Raw genomic sequence first — 22,271 nt, 5'->3', positions numbered from 1 at the left:
GATTAGAATGCTCTCATTTCTGAGGGTTTACTATTTACTTTTTATAAAATAAGAGCAGAGAGGAGGGGGGTTTATTGATAAATTCTCTTCTAGCTTTTCTTTATGTCTTTTTGCAGTATTACCCCTCAACTTGAATTAATTAGGCCTATTTATGCCACCATTTTGAGTTTAAATCCAAGGAGACAAACAGAAAATTTCTGAGAAATTCTCCTTTGCTGAATCATTTATACCCAACATTTTCAGTTTTTTTTTTTTTTTAAGGGTCTGTCTCAGTCACCCAGGCTGGAGTACAGTGGCTTGATCTCAACTCACCGCAGCCTCTGCTTCCAGGGTTCAAGCCATTCTCCTGCCTCAGCCTCTCGAGTAGCTGGGATTACAGGTGCATGCCACCATGCCGAGCTAATTTTTGTACTTTTAGTAGATATAGGGTTTTGTCATGTTGCCCAGGCTGGTATTGAACTCCCGACCTCAGGTGATCTGCCCGCCTTGGACTCCCAAAGTGCTGGGATTACAGGTGTGAGCCACTGCGCCTGGCCAGTATCTAACATTTTCTAGTAATTGCATGGGCTTGGTTGCAAGCAGGTGGTGGAATCTGATCGTTGTCCCGAGCTCTTCCACAGAGTAAGACAATTTTTCATTGAATAGGTGTGCACATTTGATTTTTTTTAACGTAGGAATTTTTTAGCGTATCAGTTCAGTTCACACATTCTTGTAAATTTTGAAGTATAATATTTAAATCATACATTATGGTCTGCAATTAGGACCATTTAATTTTCTGATATTTAATTGTATCCTATTTTATTCTAGTCTCAACTGCTAGTTCTGCCTAAACAATACTAGTTTAGGATCTCTTTAGAGCAGGGGTTGGTAACATATCTGGCCCGAAATTTTATTGGAACACAACCATGTTCACTTACTACATGTGATCTGTGGTTGCATTGGTGCTACAGTGGCAACTTTGAGTAGTTGTGCAGATCAAGTGACAGGTACAGCCTAAAATATTTAATATCTTGCCATTTAAAAGAAAAAAAATGGCTGACCTTTGTTTTAGATTAGCAGATTTAAAGAAGAAAACACCAAAGTCAGGCCAGTGAGGTTACTGATAACATTATAGAAGGTGATGAATAAAGGATTATAGAAGTTTATATGAAGTATACATTACAGGGTAGAGAATCAGATGAATTTCTTGGGTAAGGGATGACTCGAAGAATCATGTTAAACCTTGCTATATAGGTAGATGGGTAGTTTTTAAAGACATTTAAACAATTGGTACCCTTTTTCATTACAAAAATATAAGGCACATGATAGCCAGGAAAAATAGGAAAATAAACCATTATGTTATGAATATCAGTTCAATTTTTGTTTGGTACCTAAAAATTTACTAGGATATGTATCCAATTGGATACTTACCCAACTGCGATGCAAGGTGTAAATATTAGTAATATTAGCATGACTTTTAAATGTTTGTTACATTGTTTTCTAAAAGCATCACTAGAAATATGGATTGCCACTAAAAATTAATAGACCATTAGTTTGTTAGCACCACTCTTTGTATTCTGTTTTTTTTTTGTTGTTGTTGTTAAATAAATATTTCCAATAAAGGAAAAAAATTGTCTATATTTCAGTTTTCATAAAACAGCATGTTTAAACATTTTTCTGATCATAAAAGTAGCCACAATAACTGCTATATTTTTAAGGGCTGTGATGAAACAGTGCTGTCACTGTGGAAAACAGTTTGGCAGTTCTTTAAAAAGTTGAACATAGAATTACCATATGATCCAGCAATTCCTCTCCTAGGTATATATCCCAAAAAGTGAAAGCAAGGACTCAAACAGATTCTTGTACACCAGTGTTCATAACATGTATAATAGCCAAAATGTGGAAACAACCCTAATATTCATCTGTAGAAGAATGGACAAACAAAACATGCTCTGTACATACAATGGAATATGAATCAGCCTTAATAAGGAAATTCTGATACAGGCCCCAATGTAGATAAACCTTGAAAACATTATGTTAATCGAAATAGGCCAGACACAAAAGGACAAATGTTGTATGATTTCCCTTATATCAGGTACCAAGAATAGGCAAATTCATAGAGAAAGTAGAATAGTAGTGACCAGGGGCTGGGAGAGGGGAGAGGGGAAGTGATTAATAGGCTTCTGTTTGGGAAGATGAAACATTTCTGGAAATAGACAGTGGTGATGGTTACACAATATTGGGAATGTACTTAATGCCATAGAATTGTCTGCTTAAAAATGGTTAAAATGGTAAATTTAATGTAATGTCCTTTTTTTTTTTTTTTTTTTTTTGAGTCAGGGTCTCACTCTGTTGTCCAGACTGAAGTGCAGTGGCATGATCTTGGCTCACTGCAACCTCTGCCTCGCAGGTTCAAGTGATTCTCCTGCCTCAGCCTTCCAAATAGCTGGAACTACAGACGTGCACCACCATGCCTGGCTAATTTTGTAATTTTAGTAAAGATGGGGTTTCACCATGTTGGTCAGGCTGGTCTTGAACTCCTGACCTCAAGTGATCCACCCGCCTTGGCCTCCCAAAGTGCTGGGATTACAGATATGAGCACTGCTCCTGGCTGTAATGTACATTTTTCTACAGTAAAACAACAACGGGCCAGGCACGGTGGCTCATGCCTATAATCCCAGCACTTTAGGAGGCTGAGGAAGATGGATCACCTGAGATCAGGAGTTTGAGGCCAGCCTGGCCAACATTGTGAAATCCTGTCTCTACTGAAAATAAAAAAATTAGCCGGGCGTGATGGCACACGCTTGTAATCCCAGCTACTCAGGAGGCTGAGGCAGGAGAATCACTTGAACCTGGGAGGCAGAAGTTACAGTGAGCTGAGATCATGCCACTGGGCTCCAGCCTGGGCAATAGAGTGAGACTCTGTCTCAAAAAAATGAAAAATTAGAAAGAAAAAAAACCGACGATAACAAAAGGAGCCAAAATTAGCCTCTATCTCATAGACTGCCAGGCTTAAATGAGAAAATTTGCGTGAAGTGCTTAGCACAGTGCCAGGATCATAGGGAATACTCAGTAAAGGAAAGATAAATGTTTTTCTAATAATTTAGAACCATTTAACTATAGAATGAGCTTCTTTGGGGGTGGAATAGTGAGCTCCCTGCTACTAGAAGCATTTAACAGGGGGCAGAACAGACTTCTTAAAGTTTCATATGCAAACAAATCATCTGGACATAGTGTTAAAATGCAGATTCTTATTTAAATAGATTCTGGCTGAGGCCTGAGAGTCTACATTTTTAGCAAGCTCCAGGTTATATTGATGTTGCCAGTGGAGCACACTTGAGTAGCAGGAGGCTAGATAATTCCTTAGGGGGATGCTGGAGAAACTATGTGATAATTCATCAGATGGAGCAATGAGATAGATCTCTGCGGCCTACTGCGGGAGCCACTCACCACATGTGGTTATTGAGCATTTGAAATGTGGCTAGTCCAAATTGAGATGTGCTGTGAGTGTAAAATACACAAAAACTTAGTATGGAAATAGACTAAAATATTTAATTAGTAATTTTTATATTGATTACATGCTGAAATGATATTTTTAGATGTATTGTGCTAAATACAATATTCAGAATATAGATATTTCATATACATATATATATATTTTATTTTTGAGGGGGAGTCTTGCTCTGTCACCTGGGCTGCAGCTCAGTGGCATGATCTTGGCTCACTGCATCCTTTGCCTCCCGGGTTCAAGCGATTCTCCTGCCTCAGCCTCCCAAGTAGCTGGGATTACAGGTGCCCACCACCACACCTGGCTGATTTTTAAAAAATTTTAGTAGAGATGGATTTTCACAATGTTGGCCAGGCTGGTCTCGAACTACTAACTTCAAGTGATCTCCCGCCTTGGCCTCCCAAAGTTTTGGGATTATAGGCGTGAGCCAAAGAATATTAATATTGGGACCCCTTGAGCCCAGAAGTTTGAGACCAGCCTGGGCAACATAGGGAGGAACCGTTTCTACAAAATAAAAAATAAAAGCCTAGTCAAGTGTGGTAGTGCATGGCTATGGTCTCAGCCACTCAGGCGTCTGAGGTAGAGAATTACTTGGACCCAGGAGGTTGATGCTGCAGTGAACTATGATAGTGCCATTGATCTCCAGCCTGGGTGACAGAGATAGACCCTGTCTCAAAAAAAAAAAAAAAAAAGTTTAAAGGGCTATTAATGGAAGGAGATCAAGCAGAATCTAGAGGGTGACACAGGGTTAGAAGATTTTCTTTTTGTGGTAACCTAGGAAGAATGTGAAGCTGATAGGAAAGATAAATGGAGAGGGAAGGTGGCTCTCCAGGACAGCAAGGAGGAGTGAGTGAGGTCTGCAAGAAGGCACAGGTAAGACTAGGTTTATGCATCATTTATATGACTATATGAAAGATGGAAAAATGTTAATGCTGGTATCTGGGTAGTGGGGATGACGCTTACATTTTACTTTTACTTTTGTGTGTGTGTGTGTGTGTGTGTGTGTGTGTGTGTGTGTGTATTGCTTGTTTTTTTGAGATGGAGTCTCACTCTGTTGCCCAGACTGGAGTGCAGTGGCTTGGTCTTGGCTCACTGCAACTGCCGCCTCTGGGGTTCAAGCGATTTTCCTGCCTTAGCCTCCTGAGTCGTTGGGATCACAGGCGTGCGCCACCATGCCTGGCTATTTTTTGTATTTTAAAGTAGAGATGGGGTTTCGCCATGTTGGTCAGGCTGGTCTCAAACTCCTGACCTCAGGCCTGCCTTGGCCTCCCAAAGTGCTAGGATTACAGGTGTGAGCTACTGCGCCCAACTTCTTTTGTGTTTTTATCTTTTTTGTGTGTGTTTAAAAATTTTCTTTGGTGTTTTCCTTTCCCCTCCATGAAGATGCATCACTTTAAAATTGGGGCTAGGTGAGGGAGTATTACTTATTATAAAAGCAGAAGCAGAAAATCTGCTTCCCGATGTAGGAGGACCATAAGTTAGGAATAGCCAGGCCACTGACTCCAGTACACAAGGACATAAGGGCACTCTCCAGAAGCACATGACATGAACACATCTATCTCAAGAATTATAGGATAAGCATGTGTGTATGCATGGTGAGGACTAGGAGGAGGCTCTTGACTATCAAGAGTAGCAGTGGATGTTTGGATTTCAGGTGATTGCTACCTTCCTTCCACTTTTGTGTATATTTTAGTGTTTTATAAAAACTATGCATTTTTTATAATCAGAAAAATTAATAAAGCTATTGTAATTTTGAAAACTATGTATAGTCTTCACCAAAGAAATTAATAGTCCCACTGTACACTGCACTGATAAAATCACATCTTAGGCTCTCATTCTCCTACTGACCTGGAAGAAGCAGTGGCCATATTGTGAACTGTCTGTGGAAAGGGTCACGTTTCAGGAAAATGGGGGCAGCCTCAGCAGCTGAGAGTGGCCTCTGGCCAATAGCCAGAAAGAAACTGAAGCCCTCAGTGCTACAGGTGCAAGGAAATAAATTCTGCAATAATCTGGGTGAGCGTGGAAGTGGATTTTCACTCACTCAAGTCTTAAATATACAAGTCTGGCCGACACCTTGATTGCAGCCTTGTGAGATCCCAGAGCACAGGACCCAGTGAAGTCATGCCTGGACTCTTGATCTACAGAAACTGTGAGACAGTACGTGTGTGTTGTTCTAAGCTGCTGAATTTGTGGCAAATTTTTAATGCAGCAATAGAAAATTAACACACACTCCTACTAGCAGTATGTGAGAATTTGAAATACTTTACATCCTTGCCAACCCTCAGTCCTTTTAACTTTGGCCACGCTGGTAGGTGTGTATTGTGATTTTAATTTTAATTTTCCTGATGAATAATAATGTTGAACACTTTTTAATATGCTTATTGGTTATTGGATATACTCTCTTATGAAGTGCCCTGTAAGCATTTTTCCCATTAAAAATTTGAGTTGCCTATCTTTTTATTACTGTTTTAGAAGTTCTTTATATATATTGGATATGAAATTTTGTAGGATACATGGATTAAAAATCTACCATTGTGGGGCTTGCCTTTTCACTCTTCTTAATGGTGACTTCTTTTTTGGGGGGCGGGGAACGGAGTCTCACTCTTGTCACCCAGGCTGGAGTGCAGTGGCACAATCTCAGCTCAATGCAACCTCTGCCTCCTGGGTTCAAGCGATTCTCCTTCCTGACTCAGCCTCCTGAATAGCTGGGACTACAGGCACGTGCCACCACGCCCAGCTAATTTTTTGTATTTTTAGTAGAGATGGAGTTTCACTGTGTTAGCCAGGATGGTCTCGAACTCCTGATCTCATGATCCACCTGCCTTGGCCTCCCAAAGTGCTGGGATTACAGGCATGAGCCACCGCGCCCGGCCCTTAATGGTGACTTCTAATGAAAACAAAAATGTTCCCAATTTTAAATTCAAAAAACACATCTTAGGTGTAGTTTCCAATCCCTAACATCTAACAGAGGCTCTCCTTCCCCACCAAATAGGCAATGCTAACTATTTATGAATTTACCTTTATTTGTCTTTGAAGGGGATCAGAATATGCCACCCCAATATATGTCACTTTGGCATAAGGATTATTTTGAGCTAAACGTAATTGTGCATCTACAGGGGCAGGAAGAGTTCTCTGTCCTCTCCTTATCAGTCTAAAAGCAGGACATAAATTTCCCTTTGAGGAAGGTGTCCCCCTATACTAGGGAGAAAAGAGCAACTCTTACTTATCATTGGAGATGGGAAGATGAAGCCAAAATGAACTGGCATAAACAGACCTTACTAAAATAGCCCTTATCTTCCATTAGGCCTTATCTTCTATTCTTCTCTCATCTATTTCCTAGTTACTTCTCCAAAATTTATCATCTCTGGAAGCCAAAACCCCCTTTGCTTTGTTAAAAAGGTATATAAGCCTCTGAGTCTATCCACTTTAAGTTTCACTTCTTTTCTGTGAACTGTGCACATAAATATTCATAAAAAGTGCGTGCCTTTTCTCCTGTTCATCTGTTTTTAGTTTAATTTACAGCCTGCAGGCACTGACCCTAAGAGGTTAGAGGAAAAGTTTTTCTCTCCTGACATCCTCCAGGAGTAGGATAATTAATATGGTGGGAGGTCTGGAAAGCATGCCTTATGAAAACTGATTGAGGGAATGTTAAGCTTGTGGAAGAAAACACTGCTGGGGTTGCTGATATATCAGAGGACTGTTAAGGGGAGAACAAAGAAAGAAAGACAATTAACACTTGTTAAGCAGGTAGTAAGTGCCTGACTCTGTGCTAGGAGTATTAGAATATTTAATCTTTGGATAAGGAAACTGAAGCTCAGAAAAATTAAGTAATTTACCCAGAGTCACCAGAGATAGAAAATGACAGAGTTTGACCTCAAGAAGATCTTCTGGCAATTTCACCCCCAGGCATATACCCCAAAGAATTGAACACTGATACTCAAATACTTTTACACACATATTTATAGCAGCATTGTTCACAATATCCAAACGTTGGAAACATCTCAAATATTTACCAGTGAGTGAATGGATACAAAATTGTAGTGTATACATAGAGTGGAATATTACTTAGCCATAAAAAGGAATGAACTACTGACACTACAACTTGAATGAACCTCAAAAACTTATGTTAAGTGAAAAAGCCAGATGCAAGAGGTCACATATTGTATGATTCCATTAATATGAAATTTTCTGAATAGGTAAGTTCATAGAGAAAGAAAGCAGACTGGTGGTTGCCAGGGGATCTGGGGAGGGAGGAATGGCGAGCAAGTGCTTAATGGATGTGGGGTTTGAAAATGTTAGGTGATGAAAATGGTTGCACAATGGTGTCAATGTATTAAACACCAGTAAATTGTTCACTTTAAATGGCTAATTTAACACCATGTGAACTTCGCCTCAATTAATAAAAAACGGTTTTCTAGCTTCAACTACAGTGCTCTCTTCATTCTTTAAGACCAGCTGTTTCTCTGGGGAGAGTAGAAAATGGAAAGTGCACTGTGGTTCAATACACATGGGAACTTTCTAAGAGTTATCCAATAATGTAATGGGCTGACTTATGTTGTATGCTTACCCTAGAAGTATTCCAGCAGAGACTGGACAGCTGTCTATAATGACTACTATAGAAGGAACCTCTAAGTTTCCCTCCAACCATTAGATTACATGATTCTATACTCTTGACTAGTTTATCTCTTGGAGAGATCAGAATTCAAGCATAACATAAGAGACAGTATAGTCAAATACTGGTCTTTATGGTAGAGACTACAAATAGGAGGCAATTTATAAGGAATATGACCAACTTTGATAATAAGGATTATATTTTTTATGTTATAGTTTTGGACAATGTTGGAAAAACCATAAGTAAGCAGTGAAATTGCTAACATGTTAACCAAAGTGTGGTATGTGTGTGAGTTTTTAAGTTTTTTTTATTAAAAAATAAAAAATCATATATATATATATACTTTTTTTTTTTTTTTTGAGACAGAGTTTCGCACTTGTTGCCTAGGCTGGAGTGCAATGGCTCAGTCTCGCTCACTGCAACCTCTGCCTCCCAGGTTCAAGCGATTCTCCTGCCTCAGCTTCCTGAGTAGCTGGGATCACAGGCGTGCGCCACCACGCCTGGCTAATTTTTGTATATTTAGTAGAGACAGGGTTTCACCATGTTGGCCAGGCTGGTCTCAAACTCATGACCTCAGGTGATCCACCCGTCTCAGCCTCCCAAAGTGCTGGAATTACAGGCGTGAGCCACCACACCCCACCAAAAAAAAATTTGAGGCTGGAGCACAGTGGCACGATCACGGCTCACTGCAGCCTCGACCTCCCGGTCTCAAGTGATTCTCCCACTTCATCCTCCGGAGTAACTGGGATTACAGTCATGGCTAATTTTTAAATTTTTGGTAGAGGCGGGTGTTTCCTTATATTGCCCAGGCTGGTCTCGACCTCCTGGGCTCAAGCGATGTTCCTGCCTCGGCTTCCCAACTATAGTATAGATGAGAGCAATATAGCATAGTGGTTAAGAGCAATTCCAGCTCTGTCATTTACTAAATTACTCTCCTAACCTTTTATGGCCTCAGTGTTCTCAACCGTCAAAGGGGGAAAATAATAGTACCTGTCTTATCCGGTAGTTAGGAACACAAAAAGCTCTTGGCACCACCCTTGGTACATGGTAGGTACTCCACAATGTCAGCTAATATTATGATCATGTGTGCTGCCTGAAGAAATTTTTAAATGGAAAACAAAACAAACAAAAACATAGGCCGGGTGCGGTGGCTCACGCCTGTAATCCCAGCACTTTGGGGGGCCAAGGTGGGTGGATCACCTGAGGCCAGGAGTTTGCGATCAGCATGGCCAACATGGCAAAACCCCATCTTTACTAAAAATACAAAAATTAGCTGGGTGTGGTAGCAGGCACCTGTCATCCCAGCTACTCAGGAGGCTGAGGCAGGAGAACAGCTTGAACCTGGGAGGCGGAGGTTGCAGTGAGCCGAGATCGCACCACTGCACTCCAGCCTGGATCACAGAGTGCCACTCTGTCCAAAAACAAACAAACAAAAAAACGCAGCAAAATAAAACAAAGTGAACTAAAATGAGAAATATCCTTTTGGAAGAACACAGTTCCAAATATTTATTCATTCAACAAATAACCATATAGGGCCAAATGCCTTGCACTGACTTTTCCTTATAGCACAGAAGCAATAAACCCTACTATTACGTACTCTCACGTGATTAGGGAACGTTGTTAAGGGGCTCAAAAATCGGACGTCATAGCCCGTTGGCTAACTGAACCACCCGGGGGCTTTGCGGTGTCCCCTTCCAGCAGCCATAGGGGCCAGAGTCGGAAGCCGGGGGTTGGACTCTTGTCATCTGCTGGCAGATTATGAGATTTGGATTAACTGGGATTTCCCCTGTTGGTGTTTTTCTGCCTTATCCGTTTAGCTTTCTATGGTCCCCTTTTTGGTATCCAACTTGCTCTTTCTTAAGTGAAGTTTCTGATTAAAGCAAGAGTTTCGAGTAAGGGGCCTGACCGTAATTTTTCACTCGTTAATGTCTGACGTCCAGTAGGTGCTTTCGCGTTCATTCTCCCTCCCTTCCCTTCCCTTCCCTTCCCTCCCTCCCTCCTTCCTCTCCCTCCCTTTCTCTCTCTCTCTCTCTCCTTTCTTTGATGGAGTCTTGCTCTGTCACCCAGGCTAGAGTGCAGTGGCATGATCTCAGCTCACTGCAACCTCCACCTCCAGGGTTCAAGTGATTCTCCTGCCTCAGCCTCCCGAGTAGCTGGGACCACAGGTGCGTGCCACCACACCCAGCTAATTTTTTTGCATTTTTAGTAGAGACGGGATTTCACCATGTTGGTGAGGCTGGTCTCAAACTCCTGGCATCAAGTGATGCGCCCGGACCCTCAAAGTGTTGGGATTACAGGCGTGAGCCACCGCGCCTGGCCTTTATCTTTATTTTCTTATTGAGCCCAGGCACCTCACTAAATTCGGCTCACCCATATGTCTCATTCTCCTACTTTTGTTTTGAAGCCTTTGCCCCACCCCCTTCCACGTTGCCGCCTTTTTCCTACTGCGCTCGCAGGGCACCACGCCCACCACTCCCCTTGCCCCACTCCGCAAGCCCTGATACCCGGGCGAGGCCCCTTCCTTTTCTAGTCCTTCCACGCGCTAGGTGGGTGGGTTTGGCGGTGACGAGGCGACACCTCCTTCCTCTCCGGCGAGCACGTTAACTGGGGAAGCTGCCAAATTCTCACACTTTGGCTGCCCTGCCTCCACCTCCTGCAAGTCCGGTTGCCCCTCTAGGACTCTGCGCCTGCAGTGGTTTTGACCCTCGCCTTTAGACCCCTGCCGCTTCCGCCTTTTATTTCGCGCCTTTGTTTTCAGGTTGGGAAGGGGCGGAGTTGAAATGGTTGCGCCGCCGTTGCCGTAGCAACGCCTTGGTTACTTCCGTTGGTTTCAATGCTTCCGGGTTGGCGCTGCAGTGGCGTTTCCGACTGTGGGAGCCTCAGCTTCCCAGTCGTCCGATGAGCCCGAACAGGTGAGGGGGAGCTTCTGGACTTCCAGGCTGGGGAGCGGGGCTGGGCCGCGCCAGGCCGCGTGGGGCCGGGCTGGCCTGGTTCCCGGCCTGGGAAGGGCTTAACGGTCCTCTGGTCTCTCTCTCCCCTCAGCTGAGTCCCTTCCCTGTCTTTCACTCTTCTGGCATCGGTGGTTTTACTTCTTCGATTGAACCCTGCTTCCTCGACCCCCCTGGGAGGCCGCCTCCTTCAGGCGCCTCCCTTCTCTCCACGAGCTCGCTCTGACAGCTGAGGAACTGGCAAGATCCTGCTACCCAGAGGGTGAATGGGTATCTTTCCCGGAATAATCCTAATTTTTCTAAGGGTGAAGTTTGCAACGGCGGCCGTGATTGTAAGCGGAGTAAGCAAACACCTCCATTGTATTAGTGTGAGGGATGCTGTTGAAAGATGCTCCCCTTCGGTTTCTACCCCCTGACACTCCTGAGGTCAAGGCATTGAAGGCATCTATTAAAATGCAGTTCAGTTACTTGATTGGCATGACAGCTGTTATCAACATGAAATAGTTTCTCAGACAAGATAACAGCAGGGATATTTATAGTTTCCTGTCAGTGATTCCTTGTTGTTGTTGTTTTCCCCCCCAGGCTAGAGATGCTTAATGTTATCATGAACTCTTCCCTCGTTTTCATTCCCTACATCATCGAGTTCTTTGTGTCTTCATTGGGGAAGTCTATCTCTAACCTCAGTGCCAACAAGCATCTTTGTCTGCTGTACTTTGCACCATCCTAAGCTAGTCTCCCTGCCTCTCCCGTTTGTAATGTAATCCACTGTGTTTGCTGCAGCCCTAATAGGCTAAAATGTGGATTTCCTCAAGTCACTTCGCTGTTAAACACACACACACAAGCAAAACATGCAGCCCCCTCTTACACCCCCACCCCCACCCCCACCCCTTGGTTTCAAGCCTTTCAACATAACATGCTTCTTATCACACTTCTTGTCTGATACTGTTTCAGTCAACAAGGGAATTCTCTGTTCCAGTTAGGTTCCTTTCTTCTTAGCACAAACCATACTGATGCTTGCTTCTACATGCTGTGCTTGTTCCCACATTTGTGTTTCTGTTCATTCTGTCTCTTCCCTGCCCCTCTCCCTTACCTGCACCTAACCAGGTTGTACCTACCGTCTCTCAAGGTTCAGTTTAGGTTCTCTCACCTCCGCAATTTTCAAATTAGTCAAGCCCATGCTGGTTGTAGTCTTTTCTATGCTCCTCTTGCTCTTAAAGTTTCTATTACACAGTTTAGCACTTAATTTTTCTCTAGAGAACTATTCTGATTTCTTCCACCAGATTATAAGCTCTTGAAAGGCAAGTACTGTATTTTGTACTTTTTCCCCTGTCCCATCTCATTGGTTATTCAGGAAAAATAGGTTGAATGGTAAATATTGTTTTGGTGCTAGAACGAATATCTGTGTTTTTCAAACATGATTGCAGGTTTGGGCATTTAGCACGCCTTCGATAAAAATCTGCTTGGCTCTCCATTGTTACCTTCTGGATCTGAGAATCTCTAATTTCTACTCTTTCTTAAAGGAGAAAGCAGGAAAGGCACCCAGAGTTTCCTGACCAGATCTTGGGAGTAGTATAAGGCAATGTAACTTGTATTGTAGGACATTCTTACTTTCACTCATTAGTCTATCAAATTCTCCAAAGTCAGATCTTCAGAATAAATGTTGGCATTTTGAAGACAATTTTCATTGGTTTCTTTATACAGTAAAAATATTTAGGGTACTATATTTTTATTTTACCTTAGATATGACTACTTTTACCCATATCTGGGGTTAGCCCCTACAAGTTAAAATAATTTTTAGAGGGCTTGGGGGTATTTTACATAAGTAATTCCTTGCAACAAAAGCAAGGGAACAGGATTCGTAGGCAGAGAATATCTGGGGATCAAGATAGTGTCATACACAGGGTGTGTAGCATTGGTCAGGTCCAGCAAGTTATTCCTGGTTTCCCCTGCAATGTTTTATATACATGCTGCATACATAGGTAAAGGACGTCACATTGCAAAACCAACCAAATATTGAATGGATGTGTACTCAATTCTATGCAAGCTATAATGGGGGTTAAAAAAAGTACTGTGAGATATAGTATCTTCCCTCGGGGATCTTACTTAGTTAAGAGAGGAAATAACATTGGACATCTTGAAGTTGACCCTCATCCTAGTCATTATTTTTATGCCTGAGATTAAGATATAGAAGGGATAATAGAAGGTTCAAAAAATATTGCACACCTATAGAATAGGTGTGACACAACATACATGCATGTAGACAGCTTTATGTAAAAGACTTGGAGGTTTCAGCTGACAGTTTAATGATTTGATAGTGTGATGTGGCTCCCAAAAAAGTGAGTGCAAGTTTAAGCTCTAGTAATTGAAGTATAATGTGTCGAATGAAGAGAAAGATCATGGATATTTAGCTTGAGAAACATAAGATGTAAGAGAACATCATAGCTGTCTTTAAATATTTGAAGGGCTTGCCTAGGGAAAAAAGAATGCGTTTGTCCAAAGACTGGGTACGAATTAGAGGAAGACAGACTTTTGGCTCAATATGAGGAGGGAGTGTCTAAAAACAGATCTAATCAAAGATGATCCAGGATTTCTTCATAAGATTTTTTCCTAACATTGGAGTGAAAGAGATTTTACTATCAGATGGGGGTAGGGAAGTAGTGATTGTGGCAATGGTGGGTTTTGCCTGTGGTCCTCAGATTTTTGGATTTCATGGGCCAGTAAAATGTAAATGAAAGTGTGGGGAGCGTACACAAATACAGGCTAGTTAGCCTATGCTCCAGGCATAAGAAGAATGTGATCTGTTAATAATAGACCCTAAATTAAATACATTTAGCTGAAAAAAAAAGCACTAAATGCCCTTATTTTTTTCATTTCACCTCAGAATTGTGGGAACTTCATTAGGGAACCACTGGGCTGTCGTAAGATTCAGCGACTGGTCTTTCATCTTCCTGCCATGTCCTCCCTGCTCCCTGCCTTTCACTGATTCATCATCGCTCCCTGAACCCTGAGCATATTTTCTTTATTAAGGGGCTGGTAGCAGGTTGTAAAGTTCCGATAGAGGCTTTCTCTGTAATACAAAGAATTGAAAAAAGTTGTAAAGAGAAAGCTTTGGAGAGACAACTTTATGTAAAAGTAGCTGTCTGAAACCTTTAAGACTATTTGGGGCAATCTCTAAATTTGTGAATGGAGAGTTAATTTTTTCCTCACAAACTCAAAGAGGGGATATGCCATGGTCTTGCTTTTCCATCTCTACTCTCACCATATGTGTCATATTTTACTATCAATTCTAATCGGAAAATGCGGGCCTAGCTAGAAATGGTGATAAGGTAGTATTTAGTCTTCAAGACTCCTATTTCCAGCTGCAATTGATATTTGAAGTGGCTAGTCCTGCTTTGCTCATTAGAATTCTTTTCAACAACTTTCCCCCAAAAGGGTTATGTATCCCAGACTCTATATGTACTATGCTTGAAAGGAAGACTCCATCATGATTTTTGTGGCCTATAACTAAAACATTTAATCAGCATGTTTGCTGTCTTCTCTGGAAAATTGTATTTTGCTTAGTTACAGAGAATTCCTTATGTGTAAGCAAAGCAAAACCTTTAAAGGGATACTGTGACTCATAGCTGCTAACCCCAGATTGGGCAATGGGAGGGAGGGGTGGGCAGCAAGTAATATCCATTAAGATGTAAATTTGGGTACTTAAATTTTTAAAAATGTAATAATGATAGTTAACTAACAATTATTGAACTGCATGCCAGGCACTTTTCAAGGTGTTTTTGATATTTAATTTTCACGACAACCCTATGATATAGTTTTTATTATTAGTTCCATTTTACAGTTCAGAAAGTGGAGGCATAGAGAGATTAAATAACTTGCCCAAGGTCACAGAACTAGTAAGTGGTGGAGTCAGGAAATGAATCTGGAGTTAGCATTTAAATTTTAACAGTCTGACTTCAGGAGTCTGCATTCCTGACCATAAACCACTTGGAAGTTGCTTTTGAAATTCAGAAGTATACGTACTATAAAGCTCTGAAAAAGGAATATTTGAAAGAAATCTGAGAGTCCATGCTAAGAACAGATACTACTTTCAGGTGAACCAGGATTTAGTAGGCAATGCCTAGAGCAGTTCTTAAGTGTGGAAGCATCAGCGTTATTTGGGATCTTGCAAATTCTCAGGGCCACACCACCAATCAGAAACTCTGGGGGAGAGGCCCAACAATGTATGTTTTAATAGGCCTTCTGGATGATTCTAATACATGCTAAAATTTGCAAAACCTAGAGGCCAGAGCTGTGGAAAAAATAAAATCCAAGAGAGAACAAGCTGAAAGTGGCATAAAAAGAGAGTAAAGCTGAAAAGATTGATGATGACAGGTCTAACGGGGGTGGGATAGGGAAGGAGAAAAGGGAGGCTGGGAGCAGAATACATTGTTAAATAACTAGAACATAAAAGAAGAACAGTATTTGTATGTGCGTGTTTTAAAAGGCCAAGAGGAAGGAAAAGGAGATCCACTAGATGGATGTACGTTAAATGTCAGAGGGAAGAGAGACATCATATTGCTATCATTCCTTTGGGGGCTAGAAGGAAGGTGAAAAGGTTCTTAGCTCAGCCTGAGCCTGGTTGGGGGGACAAAGTTATATATAGCTAGAAACCCTATAGTGGAGAGATAGGAGGGCTAAGAATATGAGAGGGTAGTAGTGTAAGCCTGTGCTTTGTACCTGAATCAAGCTAACTGAATACCATAAACTGCTTTTATGAGATGCCTCAGCCTATATAATTTGAATTCCGGGTTCCTTCATTTGTAATTATCTAGTTGAATGTCAAAGTTGGGTGTGCTGGATGGACTGAAGTCTCTTCTCTGGGAGGGGATGAATATAACATTAAAGAAACTGAAGAGAATGAAGGGCACGGGTTGATCTCTGAGTGAATCACACGCCTACCCCTACAAAATGTCAGTAAAGAACAAACTCATGATCATCTAGCACATAAAACAGGATCCCCCATTTTGTGTCATTCCACTTGGTAGGGTTTTTCCTCTACGTCTGTTTTATTTGACAATTTTGTTTATCTAAATTATATGATCAGATACTAACAAATGCTCCTCACTCTTGTGCCTTGTTCTGATTTGTGTTTATTTTTAGCACCAGAAAAGTACCACTGTAAGTCATGAGATGTCTGGTCTGAATTGGAAACCCTTTGTATATGGCGGCCTTGCCTCTATCGTGGCTGAGTTTGGTAAGAATGCGAGAAAGGACAAATCTGCATTATATGGTATAGATGGTAGCTTATGGTGATGGTTATTTTTGGTGAAAGCCAGATAAAAAATAAGAAGCTCACGTTATTTTGAAAATTGTCTCAAAGCCATGAAGTAATATTTTGGGGAAAGTACTACTAATGTTATGGCAGATGAGTTAAGAAAAGTCAAACTAAGGAAAGCTTTTTTGGTAGTTTAGTGATTTGTTAATTTGCTAGGCTTAAGTAAAATACATGAATATATAGAGGGAGTTGATATGTCTTAAGGGTTTTTGCTATATTTCTGTATTAATAGTCTTTTATGCTAAATTGTTTATAAGTTTATTTGTACTGAAAGTCCTTTTTTTCAAACCTCTGTCCTATTTTAGAAGAAAATATACTAACAAGATCAAACAAGATTCTCTTCTACATGATTTTAATTTTGAAATATTTTTAGATTGTTGTTTTTTCATCTTCCAGATATTCTCTTTTCTAAACTATTCATGAATGACTACTGACGTTCTTGGCATATCCTGTGGTGTTGTGATATTCGGGTCATCAGTGACCAGAGCTACCTAATCACCTTGTTAGTTTTACACCCTGAAATATATTTTCTCAATGTGATGACCACTTCTGTTTGTTGATGTAAGAGGTTTGGTTAAAGAAAATTTCCCCCCAAGCACTCTGCTGGTATTAGTCCTGAATTACCTAAGGGACCAGGATGAGGAGAACCAAATAGGGCTTTGCCATTATCTTTCATAATATTCGGGGACTATTTGTTTCTTGTAAACAGATAAAAGAAAAACCCTACAAAACTTTGTAGCACTATATAAGAGCATCTGGAGCAGCAATCCTATGCTTTCCTATCTTTGTGAAAATTTGGGGAGATTTTATGAGACACAGCGGTGGGGACACTTGGGGTGGGAAGGGGCAGGAGGGAGACTGATAAATGCCAGATTGTACGTTACAGATGAAATAAAAAACAACATTTAATTATTTTGCATTTATAATAGGGCAATCTTAAAGCATTTTATCATATTATAGTTTGAAGTATATTGTGGGTCAATTGGTGCTGCCTATGTATATTATAATGCATTTCACTTACCACATGCAACTCATGTCCTCTGACAGTGGTATTCTACTAGAGATCTTCTATGTGTTATTAAAAAGGACTTTGTCTTAGGATTCAAATATTGTCCTTGGCTTATATTTAGCAACAACTTAACTGTGATTCTTTGGACATACTTATAAATGAGTATGTTCCTTTATAGGGACTTTCCCTGTGGACCTTACCAAAACACGACTTCAGGTTCAAGGCCAAAGCATTGATGCCCGTTTCAAAGAGATAAAATATAGAGGGATGTTCCATGCACTGTTTCGCATCTGTAAAGAGGAAGGTGTATTGGCTCTCTATTCAGGGTAAGACTGGTTCTTTCCGTATATCATTAACAGAAATGCTTTTTAAAGAAGCCATAGTTTTCAGCTGTCTGATAGTTTGTGTCTGTTTCATAGTCACCATTTCAACTTGTAATTCAGTATTGATATGCCAGTTTATATTTCTCCTCCTTATAAGTCTTGAGCTTTGGATTTTGTGTTCATTTGGCTATAAGTGATAATAACATTTTAAAATGGATATGTCATTGCAGCATAGACTTTCTGCGGATTTCCCGAGAGTCATAATAGCCACTGTTAATAATAGCACCAATTAATTATATATATTTTTGTGATATCCCTCCTGAGTTGGCAAATTCTGACTTCCTTTAAAATTATCCTCTTTGAAAAAATATTATCCTTGCATTTTAAACAGAAAGTGCATAATGAGAGAGAGGGAGACCCATCTTTATCATCACCTTTTGATTAGCCATAAGTTTGTAGTTTACTCTCTAGTGTGTAGTTCATCTGTTGCCAGTTTCCTAGGCCACTCCTGCGTCTAGGCTACCGGTTTATTACTCAGAGAATAGATATCAGTGTTATCGTTAAACTATGTTACATCGTTAAACTATGTTAGACTTAATTAAAAGGTAATTTTCTTGGGGGAAAAATCAAGTAGTATATCCTGAAGCATCCTGAAGATGATCCACCATCCTGATTTGTGGATCATCTGTTTCACCTTGTTCTTTCATCAGCATGGATAATCACAACATATTTTCTTTTCTGATAGCAAGGAATAAAGTCAGAAATATGCATATTTAGTCATCATTTAAAAATCCTAACCATTTGAGCTGCTGCTGTCTTTCTATTTATACCTCCTACAGTATAGTTCTGCAATTTGGAAGAATCCCAAAGGAGGTATGAATGAGAATGTCTCCAGTTTAAAGGAGAACTTAAATAGGGTGGAAGTTTGGCTCTAGTGCCTCCTTGTTGATATGATTAAAGACGTATCTGCAACTGTTAGGAAGTAGAGGTTGATTTTTTAAAAAAAATCTTTATCAGGTGAGTAATGATGTATAATTCTTTTTATACATTGCTGGATTCAATTTACCAATATTTTCTTAAGGAGTTTTGCATCTAAGTTCATGAGAGACATTAGTCTGTGGTTTTCCGTTTTTGTACTGTTTTTGTCTGGTTTTGGTGTCAGGGTAATACTAGGCAAAATAAGTTGGGAAGCATTCCCTCTTCTGTTTTCTGGAAGGAACTGTGTAAACTTGGTGTTAAGTTTTAAAATGTTTTGTAGAATTCCCCAGTGAAATTATCTGGGGCTGAATATTTCTTTTTGGGGAGCATCTAAATTCAGAATGTAAATTCTTTAAGGTTATCGTAGTTTGGGGTGCTATAACAAAATACCATAGACTGGGTGACTTGTAAACAACCGGAATTTATTTCTCTCAGTTCTGGAGGCAGGAAATCTGAGATCAGGGCGCCAGTATGGTCAGGTTCTGCTGAGGTCTCTTTTCTGGGTTGCAGACTGCCAAGACTTCTCATTGTATCCTCACATGGCAGAAAGAGAGTGAGGGAGCTCTCTGGGATCCCTTTTATAAGGGCACAAATCCTGTTAATGAGGGCTTTACCCTCATGACCTAATCACCTCCTATTACCATCATATTGGGGGTTAGGATTTTAATATCTTGATTTGGGGATGGTACAAACATTCAGTCCATTGCAGTGGGTATGAGTGTTATTCAGATTATCTGTTTTAACTAGTTGAGTTTTGGTAGCTTGTGGTTTTCAAGGAATTTGTCCATTTCTTCTAAGGTGTTGAATTTATGAGTATAAAGTTGTTTATACCATACTCTTATTGTCCTTTTAATGGCTACAGGGATTGTAGTGCTAGTCCCTGTTTCATTTTTTATTTGCATCTTCTGTCTTTTTATCTTTGTGAGTCTTGCTAGAGGTTTATCAAATTTGTTGGTTTTTTTTAAAGAGCCAACTTTTTGTTTCATTGATTTTTCTCTATTTTCCTATTTTCAAATTCATTGACTTGTGCTTTTTATTATTTTCTTCCTTTTGCTTGCTTTGGGTTTATTTTGCTCTTTTTTTTCTAGTTTCTTGAGGTAGGAGCATAGATTATTGATTTCAGACTGCCCCCTCCCTTTTTTTTTTTAAATTTAAGCTTTTCATGCTATAAATTTTCCTCAGCACTGCTTTGGCTGCATCTCATAAATTTTAATATGTTGAACTTTGTTGTCATTTAGACCTGTGAATTTAAAAAGTTTCCTTTGACAGACACTTGGTCTGACCAATAGATTGTTTAGAAGTATGTTGTTTAATTTCTAAATGTTTGAGGATTTTTCTTACTGATTTCTGGTTTGATTCCATTATCTTCAGATAACATATTGTATATGATTTCAGTTCTTTAAAATGTGTTGAGGTTGGTTTTATGATCCAGAATGTTGAGTTTCTTGGTGAGTGTTCCATGAGTGCTTGAAAAAGAATCACATTCTGCCGTTGTTGGGTGGAATGAGATGGGTAGTGCAAATAAGTAGGCTGTGTAGATATGTATAATCTGCAAATACATGTTGAGAATAACTTTTTTACTTTTTTTTTTTTTTTTTTTTTGCAGAATTGCTCCTGCATTGCTAAGACAGGCGTCATATGGCACCATTAAAATTGGGATTTACCAAAGCTTGAAGCGCTTATTTGTAGAACGTTTAGAAGGTCAGTATACTCACCCTCTTTTGAGGTGATACTCAAAGGGATTGTTGAAATCATGCTTAGTGAAAAGTGTTGGTCATGAGGTGCCTGAGAATAGAGGAGAGTCACTGCAAAGACAAAGTGAGCTTGTTCTAACTTGGAATAAATCTTTGCAGAGGTGATATATGAATTAGAGAGACCTATTCTTCAAATTTTGTCCCTTTTCCTATCGACAAACAAGGCACGTGATCATCCCAAAAGAAACATGGAACAATCTTGTCCAGAAAATTAATGCTATCTTCATCAATAAGAGGACTTCAACTGTAAGGCATTTTCTAGCTGGCAATTTTGATAAGCTTTTATTAGATGGAATAATTTTAGGCTACCTTCTAAATTCTGATGTACCTATGGCTACCTTACGCATATTCAGCATTATCATATGTCTGTTTGCTGCTGTAGCATTTTCCATCATGATACTACACTAAATGGTTATTTTACCACAGGCCTGGGGCTGTTGGATGTTTGGGGACAGCTGGAAAGCCTTTCGGTTAGTAATGTCCTTTGAATCACTTTATTGTCCTAAAATCAACTTTTTCTGAAGCCTTTTTTGGGGGATCGTGAAGGGTTCTCTTCCACCTCTTAAATATTTTTCTTTCATAGATTCTTCACTTGGGTTTATTTAGTTTCTATTTGTGGGGTCTTCATGGTGTGAAGGAGCGCTGAAGATTGAATTTCACTATAGAGCATTGTGCTCTGTGGTTTCTTGTGGTTTCTTTGTTCTTTTTTCTTGCTGAGGAGATTTAGTTCTAAATGATTGTTTTTTCACGTTTGACTACAGACATCTTTTGTAAATTAACAGAGGCTAGGAGAGATCTCAGGCCTATCAAAATTAATATTCAGATAAGTTTTTTGTATTAGAGAGAAGACTTTCTCTTTTAACATTCAGTTCCCGAATCTTTAGAGTTGACGATTACCCAGAAAAATACTTAAAAAGCATGTTTTTTAGATGTTTGAAAAGATCAAAGGGGAAATACCACCTTCTGAATTCGTGTGTGGGATATTGATAGTTATGAAGAAGAAAAGGACGTGTTCCAGCCAGTGTCCTTTAGAAATAATGATTTTTTTTTTATTCTAGGTTGGGGGACATAGTCTTGCTCTGTCGCTCAGCCTAGAGTTCAGTGGCGCCATCTCGGCTCACTGCAAGCTCCGCCTCCCGGATTCACGCCATTCTCCTGCCTCAGCCTCCCAAGTAGCTGGGACTACAGGTGCCCGCCACTACACCTGGCTAATTTTTTGTATTTTTTAGTAGAGAAGGGGTTTCACCATGTTAGCCAGGATGGTCTCGAAATCCTGACCTCATGATCCACCCGCCTCGGCCTCCCAAAGTACTGGGATTACAGGTGTGAGCCACTGCGCCCAGCCGAAATAATGATGTTTTTAGAAATGATTTATATTTTACAAGTTTTAATATATTTTAGCAGTGAATTGAGATGTAGAAATATTTGAGTTTCTTTATTTTCCTAAGCTTTTTGGTTCATTTCTAAAGTCATCTCTCTAACCAAGTTTCCCTTTCTCCAGTAGGTCAGTACTGTGTTCTCAAACTGGTACCTAATACAAGCAGACCTTTCTTTGTCTTTTCCTTTTCACAGATGAAACTCTTTTAATTAATATGATCTGTGGGGTAGTGTCAGGAGTGATATCTTCCACTATAGCCAATCCCACCGATGTTCTAAAGGTAAGAGAGACACAGTGTGATTTGAAAGGAGCATAAACTTTGAGTCAGATTTGGGTTCAGATTCTCGCTGTGTCACTTGCCAGCTGTAGAACCTTGGGCAAATCAGTTAACTGCATTAAGCCTCAATTTCATCATTTGAAAAACAAAGATAATACAGTGTTTATAACATAGAGTTGTAAAGGATTAGC

General features: G+C 40.2%; 1 protein-coding gene across 5 annotated transcripts in view; it reads left to right on the top strand.

Annotated features, from left to right (window-relative positions):
• Positions 1-10,925: 10,925 nt before the first annotated feature.
• The window catches only part of SLC25A14 (solute carrier family 25 member 14), a 34,061-nt gene continuing 22,715 nt past the window's right edge, over positions 10,926-22,271 (top strand). The window contains exons 1-6 of one of the 5 annotated variants that reach the window (XM_023198867.2): positions 10,926-11,011; positions 11,142-11,388; positions 16,187-16,280; positions 17,549-17,696; positions 20,278-20,372; positions 21,998-22,083. In XM_023198867.2, coding sequence (XP_023054635.1) covers positions 11,314-11,388; positions 16,187-16,280; positions 17,549-17,696; positions 20,278-20,372; positions 21,998-22,083 — 498 coding nt within the window. In that variant the 5' untranslated portion in view covers positions 10,926-11,011; positions 11,142-11,313. Of the gene's footprint in view, positions 11,012-11,141; positions 11,389-16,186; positions 16,281-16,773; positions 16,923-17,548; positions 17,697-20,277; positions 20,373-21,997; positions 22,084-22,271 lie in introns of those variants that run through there. The other 4 variants (XM_023198868.2, XM_023198870.1, XM_023198871.1 and 1 more) reach the window with 4 other exon arrangements.

This window comes from Piliocolobus tephrosceles, chromosome 12 (genome assembly GCF_002776525.5).
Source record: "Piliocolobus tephrosceles isolate RC106 chromosome 12, ASM277652v3, whole genome shotgun sequence".
Lineage (NCBI taxonomy): Eukaryota > Metazoa > Chordata > Mammalia > Primates > Cercopithecidae > Piliocolobus > Piliocolobus tephrosceles.
Note: the sequence above shows the minus strand (reverse complement) of the source record. Positions and strands in the feature narration are given on the sequence as shown.